The 8,576-nt window shown below is 47.5% G+C and overlaps 1 protein-coding gene across 2 annotated transcripts; it reads left to right on the forward strand.

Moving 5' to 3' along the window:
- The first annotated feature begins 1,085 nt into the window (after positions 1–1,085).
- Positions 1,086–7,902, forward strand: TENT5A (terminal nucleotidyltransferase 5A). Of its 2 annotated transcripts, none has more exons than XM_046675733.1 (3): positions 1,086–1,404; positions 1,588–2,143; positions 3,250–7,902. In XM_046675733.1, exons 1-3 carry the CDS (start codon positions 1,385–1,387, stop codon positions 4,024–4,026), a joined length of 1,353 nt encoding a protein of 450 aa, XP_046531689.1. In that variant the 5' UTR covers positions 1,086–1,384; the 3' UTR covers positions 4,027–7,902. The 2 variants fall into 2 exon arrangements, with proteins under 2 accessions (XP_046531689.1, XP_046531690.1); XM_046675734.1 differs by having other exon boundaries at positions 1,089–1,349.
- Positions 7,903–8,576: the final 674 nt, after the last annotated feature.

Raw genomic sequence — 8,576 nt, forward strand, 5'->3', positions numbered from 1 at the left:
CGGGGCTCCGGCGCCCTCCCTCCGCCCCGCCCCCGCCGCGCGAGCCTCCCCGACGGGAAGGAAAGTTCCGAGGCCGCGCCGGCAGAGGCGCGGGCGGCCGGAGCAGAAGCCGAAGAAAGGGGGCGCTTTTCTAGCCAAGACGCTGGGGCGAGCGCTGGGGCGCCGGGGGACCATGCGCACCCGTCGCTCTGCCCCAGCGACTGAAGCTGGGGGGAAACTCTTCCATCCTTTAAGCTGGTACTTTAACGTTTGGTGGAAAACGAAAGAATTTCCCGCTGGCATGGGAACACTTGAAAAGGCGAACCTTCGCGCAGGGTGACGCGCGCGCCCGCGCCTTCGGGTCTCCGTGAGAAGGCGCCGGGCGTCCGGACCCCCGCGGCTCTTTGGCTACACGGCGGCCGCGCTCCCCGCGCCTAGCTCCGGCCCCGGCCCTGGGCCGCCCCCGCCGCCCGTGCGCACGAGCCGGCCTCCCGCCCGCCCGCGCGCGCCCCGCCCCGCCGCTCCGCCGGCTCCCCCCGCTCCCCGGCACTCGCAGAGGTTTCGAGAATCGAAAGCCAGTTATCACGAGCCCTTCTGCTCACGCGCGGAGACGGGTTCACGTGAACGAGTGACCTCAGTTCACGCCGGGCCCGGGCTCGTGAATGGAGTAAAGGGCGCGCGGACACCCGGTTTAAGGGGGTGCCGTGCAGAACCTCCCGAGCCCCAGCGGGAAGCTCTGAGGACGCGCTGTCTCCGGCGAGGATTTTATGTTGGGGAAGTTTCTGCAGTTGAGTGATTTTAGTCGTGATCCGGTTCTCAGGGCCACTTCTGACTCTTCAGCATTTTAAGTTGCGGAAAAAGAAAAGAGGCGGGGGCGGGGGCGCCTGCACGAATCACACACGTATGAGGGCACCCACACGCAGACACGCAGCCCCGGCCGGCCGCGCTCGCCCGGGCCCGCTCGCCCCGCGGCGCGCAGCACAGCCGGCTCGGCGGCGGGCCGGGGGGCGGCGCCCTATGCAGATGAGGAGGGTGTGGCGAGCGCGCCGCGGCGGGGCCCCGGAAGCGCAGAGAGGCCCGGTATAAAAAAAGTACTGAAGCCCTTTCCCCGCACAACTGCTAAGGCTCCAGAGACGGGAGCGTGAGCGGCGGCGGCCGCGGCAGCAGGAGCCGCCACCTCCGGGGCCACGGCAGCTGAGGCGGCAGCGGCGCGGGCGGGGGCGAGGGGCGGGAGCGGCCATCGCAGGCGCGGGGGTCTGGGCAGGACTAGGTCGCTCGCCGCTGCTGGGAGCGCACTCGCCGCTCCTGGAAGTGTTGCCGCCTTGCGGGTCCTCGCTCGCTGCGCTCCTAGAAGGGGCGGCCGCCTCCAGGTGACACAGACGGGACTCCCGCTTGCGCTTTCGAGATGCATCAGAGATACTTTTGGTGCGGGGCTGCTCTGCGGGGCGCGGCGCGCGCGGCTGGGGACCGCGGGGGCCCGGGGAGGGAGAGTCTCCGAGGAGCCCCCAGTCCGGGGGCGAGCCGGGGAGGGAGCGCGCTCTTCCCTCCGTGAGCCCCTGTCCGCCGCCGCGCGTCCTCACCGCGCTCCTTCCCCCTTTTTTCTTTTAGGACTGACCAGGGCCAAGTGGTGTTCGGCGGGCACTTCATGGCGGAGGGCGAAGGGTACTTTGCTATGGCCGAGGACGAGCTGGCCGGCGGCCCCTACATCCCCCTGGGCGGCGACTTCGGCGGCGGCGACTTCGGCGGCGGCGGCTTCGGCGGGCACTGCCTGGACTATTGCGAAAGCCCCACGGCGCACTGCAACGTGCTGAACTGGGAGCAAGTGCAGCGGCTGGACGGCATCCTGAGCGAGACCATCCCGATCCACGGGCGCGGCAACTTCCCCACGCTCGAGCTGCAGCCCAGCCTGATCGTGAAGGTGGTGCGGCGGCGCCTGGCGGAGAAGCGCATCGGCGTCCGCGACGTGCGCCTCAACGGCTCGGCCGCCAGCCACGTCCTGCACCAGGACAGCGGCCTGGGCTACAAGGACCTGGACCTCATCTTCTGCGCCGACCTGCGCGGGGAAGAGGAGTTTCAGACTGTGAAGGACGTCGTGCTGGACTGCCTGTTGGACTTCTTACCCGAAGGGGTGAACAAGGAGAAGATCACGCCACTCACGCTCAAGGTAAAGCCCCCGAGGTGGGGAGAGGGGCTTGGGCGCGCGCCCGTGCCGGGCCGTGCGCGCCGGGCGGGGGGCTGCGGATGGATGCCACAGATGGGCGGCCGTGACGGGTGTGGGCGCGCTCATTTGTTTTGGTTTTGATGTTTTTAAATGAGTCGACTAAGGTGCGTGGACGGTGTTGAGCATTTCTGTTTACTTGGTGCTTCAGCGCCACAACTCTTCTCCAGCTTCCTCTTCTGCCCCCCCCTTCACTTCCTTCTCCTTATTATTTAACTGTTGGCTTTCCTTGCTTTCGTCTTGCCCAGAGTAGATTCTGATACGTTGAGGAATGAAACGATGCAAATAATTTTTTCTGAGTCATTCTATGATCGAGTCTTTGGGAAAACGGCAGCCTTAAGCAGAACCTAGTCAACGGGCTTTTTATTGTATTGGAAGATGTGAGTAGTCTTCTCAGCTGCATTCCGCTGATTCTGTGTGTTTAGGATATATATGGAGCTTCTCCGGGTTGATTCCTGTGTTAAGGGTATGGTGGGTGCCCCTCCCTCCCCACTTTGGTTCAATGAGCGTTTTATTTAATTAGTTAAAATGGTCTGAAGGTTTAGCCTCCCGGAATGCCCTAACTTAGTTCATATTTGATTGCAACTGCAGAGTACCCCTGGTGGGGCGTACAAGATACTGATCACTGGGTCGCCTCAGGGGGAGAGTAACTGGGTGACTAGGGACAAGGGTGAGAGGCAGACTAACTTTCCACTGTATGCCTTCTTGTGTTTTGAGTATTGTGTGAATATTGTACCTATATGACCGTTTTCAAAAAATAACCTATCAAAAGTCAGACATGACAACCTCTTGGTACTGTGCTGCGTCTGCCAAAAGCCTCAAACTATTATTTCTAGTCTCTTTCCCAGACGGTAGAACTACTCGTTAAAGGTATTTTTTTTTTTCTGTTTCCAGAAGACTGTTTAAGTCTGTAGGTAGTGTTTTGCTGAAACTTGACAAAACAAAAAAAGAGACGGATCAAAATAATTCTCAGCTGTGAAGAGGATGTATTTATTTATTTATTATTTTTTTCTAGGTTCGCTCATTTTCTTGTTTTATCTTTTAAATTGTAGGAAGCTTATGTGCAGAAAATGGTTAAAGTGTGCAATGACTCTGACCGATGGAGTCTTATATCCCTGTCGAACAACAGTGGCAAAAATGTGGAACTGAAATTTGTGGATTCCCTCCGGAGGCAGTTTGAATTTAGTGTAGATTCTTTTCAAATCAAATTAGACTCTCTGCTCCTCTTTTACGAATGTTCAGAGAACCCGATGACTGAAACATTTCACCCCACAATAATTGGAGAAAGTGTCTACGGCGATTTCCACGAAGCTTTTGATCACCTTTGTAACAAGATCATTGCCACCAGGAACCCAGAAGAAATCAGAGGGGGAGGCCTGCTTAAGTACTGCAACCTCTTGGTGAGGGGCTTTAGGCCCGCCTCTGATGAGATCAAGACCCTGCAGAGGTACATGTGTTCCCGGTTTTTCATCGACTTCTCAGACATTGGAGAGCAGCAGAGAAAACTGGAGTCCTATTTGCAGAACCACTTTGTGGGGTTGGAAGACCGCAAGTATGACTATCTGATGACGCTTCACGGAGTGGTGAATGAAAGCACGGTGTGCCTGATGGGACATGAAAGAAGACAGACTTTAAACCTCATCACCATGCTGGCTATCCGGGTTCTAGCTGACCAAAATGTCATCCCTAACGTGGCTAATGTCACTTGCTATTACCAGCCGGCCCCCTATGTAGCAGATGCCAACTTTAGCAATTACTACATTGCACAGGTCCAGCCTGTATTCACATGCCAGCAGCAGACATACTCCACTTGGCTACCCTGCAATTAAGAATCATTTAAAAGTGTCCTGTGGGGAAGCCATTTCAGACAAGATAGGAGGAAAACAAAAAAGAAAAAAAAAAAGGCTGAGTGACCCAGCCCTGATTAGGGATGTTTTTTGTGCAGTGATGATCTGCTCCTGGTTTTAAGCTTGGCAAAGCTTGTGGATCTTTTCATAGGTACGGGAGCATGATCTGGAAATGATCGTTTCCCACCTACAGCTCTCCCACCTGATCCTCCTACCAAATTGGATTTTGTCCTAAAACAAAAGAGACCTGTTACTAAAAGCAGCCATGTTATCCTAAAATAACAAGGGAAAAAATGTTCGATGACAACATGGGTTTGCAGTACCTGCTCCCATAGCTTTGCCATAGGAAAAAAAATTAGTGGAGACTTTCTTATGAGATAGAATTCACAAAAGGGAAAATACGGAGCGAAAAACAGAAAGGTCTCACCCCAGCTTAATTACCGATTCAGGAGTTCAGATAGTAACAATAACACAGAAAGAAGGGGAACTCCAGCACGGGGCTTGCTATTTGAGGCTCGCAGCAAGTGCTTTCTGTGAACTCTTCTGTTGTGCTGACAGAAATGGCTTGCTCCTAATGAACAGTAGTAGGTTGGTGCTGTTCTCATAACAAACAGCAGAACTTATGATGGCACAATCCATTATTTCCAGCTGCGTTCATAGCTCGCATTTTTCAAATGTGAAAGTGCAAGCAAAAACAGCTGTAGCAAAGAAAGTATGTATGCTCAAGGACCAAAGATGTAACAGATAAAAATACCCAAGTAGAAGAGATATAGTAGAATATATAAAGAGTTACTATATTTGTTACACACTAATATACATCAAAGTGCCTGTTGCCTTCTGAAAATTTGAAGTGGAAAAATTTTGTGGTTTAATGATTATTTTATCAGGGACTCAAGAAGAAAATAAAACAACACATAAGCTTGTGAATGGTGGAGGAAATGCCCTATTTTTTCTTGGCAAATACTTGTATAAAGTTAACATTGTTGGTGTGATCTTATCATAGGTACATGTGTATGTGTGTGTATATTATGTGTGTATATATACATATTTGCAATCTGTATATATACACACAATACATTGATTATGGTCTAGAATAATGTAGCAAATAGGAAATGTTTAAATAGCGTGTGCTTTTATGTTTTCGACAGGTTGACAGGAGACGTGGGCATATCGCAGTGGTGAATTAAAACCCACATCTAAAAAATTTAAAGCAAATGAAGGAGAAAAACAAGTAATATATTTGATAGGAAGAACAGAGATTATACATTTTTAGTGAGTGTTTTTTTTTTTTCCTTCTTTTTGTGAGCCATAGAATTCCACAAATGGGAGAATATTTGTTTGGCAGAGCACTCTTTTTTTTATGTGAAACTGCCATTTTGACAATTTGAACCCTTTAATTTTTTGTAATACTTACATGCCTCCATGGCGTGTAATCCAGTGGCTCATGGATCAATGATAGTCTATTTAAATCCCTGACTGCTAAAAAAGAATTTCTGATGATCTGAACACTACTTATTAATATTAAATGAATTTTTTATTGAATGCATTCTGCATTCCAGGACCACTAGAATTTAGTAAATGTGAAATGACCCTTTTTAAAGAGTATTTGCACAATTGCTTAAAATTTATATATGAGATATATATTATATATAAAATTTTATAAATTCATGCCAATATGAAATATCTTTGATCTGGTTGTCACACTGCATTTAAATATTTAGTACTGTACTTTAAATTCAGTCACTTTGCATTGAATCAAATCCAACTTTATTTTCTCTTTCCCGAGAGACTAGTTATACCTTTGTGAAATGAACTAGCATTACTATTTCAGTTCAATGACAGCTAATTAATCCTAAAACCATCCCTTGTCCCAGCCCTTAATTCCTTTGGACACTGGCCTCTGAAAATGCATTTGTTAAAAACAAAACTAACACTTAAAAACCTTCCCTTTGTATTGTGAAACAGCCACATAATGCCTCCCGACTCTAGTGGATGACTGCTTACTATGATAATTCCTCTGAAGAACCAGCCAGATTTTTGTCATCAGTGAGAGGGATTGGGGAAGAAAATAGCATCATCCTATTGGCAGTGTAATTTGTTTGTTTCTTATCTGAGCATCACTCGGATGCTCAGTGCTAGGTTAATCCATCTGAACTACCTTTTGCACATTTTTTTTTGAAACCTTAACAGGAACTTGATGGGTTTGCTGTAGCAGCTTCCCTGTGAATTCTGTCCAAGCTGTAACAGCTACTGTACTGCCACTCACTGTTTCCTAGGGAACTCTTTCTTCTCCCATGTTGGCTCAGTCTCCCTCACTCCAGCCCTGGGTTTGAAATATTAGTTGTGAATTCCCAGGAAATATTATTCCATTTGCAGATTAAGCCTGATACTTAGCTGTCAGAAACCAGAGCTCTGCCTACTTAACTTTCTCGAAGTTTTCTAAAAGAAAACTAATGAAATGCTTGGGAATGTAGGAGCAGCTGGTGATCTGCCTTCTTCCTTCTCATGATAACTTTTTACAAATGAGTCGTCCACTATTTTATAAAGAATCCAGAGATCTCTGGCTCTGCCATAGCAACAACCTGCTGTTAATTTATGACACAGATTTTTGTTTGGAGGAGCCTTATTTGACAATATCCTTTTCATTTATTTTCTAGACTATTGATGTTCTTTTCTTGCTTACTCCAGGGTTGGTAGCATAGTTGGAAGTGCCAGCACCTGGCATTCAGATAGAACAGGCTGTACTCAAGACAACCTTCAGCATTTACTTTAAGACCTATATAATTTATTTCTCTTTTGTATGTACTATAGTCTTGTGCCTATGTAGTTGAACAAACAGTGGAATATATGTCTCTCTTTGTGGATGTGTGGCCTAAAACTTTGAATGTCTGACGAGAGAGAGCCGTGTGTATAGGTCAGAGACAAGAATAGCTCTCAACTCCTGATGAGTGCCTGTGATTCGTTTGCTGTGTGTTTACCTGGCCTAGTGTGCTGTTACCTTCAAACAGGAAGAAGTTTTACCTACATCAAGATGGACTTTTCCTTTCCAGAAATGGGATCTAGTATCTGCTCACTTTGGAACTGGGTGGACTATTTTAACGTGGCTCCCAAAATGCAAGAATGGAAGAAATCTGTAAGCCAAGCCAAGGAGGAAGTGCAAAGAAAGTAAACCTGCTGTTTTTGCCACCCCTTTCTGTTTGCTTGTCATCGGTAGCTTTACTGTGCATAAAATTGTTTTCAATGCAATGCTTGTCAAATAAATATTATGAACCATTTTGTAAATGAAATGTGTTATGTTGAAAGCCGTCAGCAGTTCCAAAATAAGCTTTTTTGTTGTTTGAAGACAAAGTGTGTTAGATGAAACCAAAAAGCCAAAAAAAAGGTAATTTCGTATATAGCACCTGAGTATAATCTTTCTTTAAGATTTCTTATAGCATAGCTTTTTCAGTGCTGAGAAAGAATCTCTATGTATTATTTTGTTGTAATAATGGCTTGCTAACAAAGCACATGGTAAAAGTACAAAGTTGGAAGATGTCAAGGTAACTTGGCAAGACTTGCCGCAAAGCCTTGCGGAATGGAGGAGGCCCTGCCCGCTGGCTGTCTCTCCCTCCACCCTCTCTCCAACCACTGCCTGCTCTGAGACGTCCTGTTGCGGCAAGCTATACCTTGGGTCACTCTTCTGGAATATTTTGACTTTAGACTGTGTCACAGGCAGAAAAGGAGTTGATGGAGAATGGACTCTTAAAAACTGACGTGTTTGAATCAGTGCTAGAGGGAACAGATTGTGAATTTTGTTTACAGCATCCAATATTTGGATTTTTTTGGTTTTTGTAAATAAAAAGAAGTTATTTTTTTCTATTGATTTGTGTCTGTTGTCTTCGGTGTGTGCGCTGGCAAAAGACCGTGTCCTCTGAATCCCAGCCCACGTCCATGAGAAAAGACAGGCAGTATTTGGAGAAGACTAGCCTTCAGCAACTTCCTAGTTGGAGAACAATAAGTTAAAACGTCCAGCTTTCTGCCAGCCCATCTCTGATTGGCTCAATGAGCTCCAAAAGAATCTAGCTAAAGGGGTGCCAAAAATTGTTATCTGGGTATTAACTTAGCAGTGTTAAGTGAGCCAGGAGTTAGAACTGTTTTCCAGTATTGGTAGAGACTCATGACTCTGGACTACCGGGCTCCAGTGGCCCTGAGTGGCTCTGGGTTTGTGTGAGTAGTCCAAGTGTTGAGACTCAGTCATCAGTAGTTATATATATTATCTGTTTGGGGCTCTGTAGTGTTATTCAGAGTGTTTACTTTGGGAGTAAGTATTGGAAGTCAGTAATTGGAAGAGGAGGTGAAAGCGAGAGTAATTTTAGGATCTAATATATTGTACTTTGTGTGGGTGCATGTGCTGGGTGCAAAGAAATCACCCTTTTGATTAGCATTCAGTGTAATCTCACCTTTTCAGATCACCAGGGGACATACATTTATTTATTAACTAAATTTTTTCTTTGTGTAATTTTGGAGACTTTCTTAACTCTAGTAGCATGAGA

The sequence above is a fragment of the Equus quagga genome, chromosome 11 (assembly GCF_021613505.1).
Source record: "Equus quagga isolate Etosha38 chromosome 11, UCLA_HA_Equagga_1.0, whole genome shotgun sequence".
Taxonomy (NCBI): Eukaryota; Metazoa; Chordata; class Mammalia; order Perissodactyla; family Equidae; genus Equus; species Equus quagga.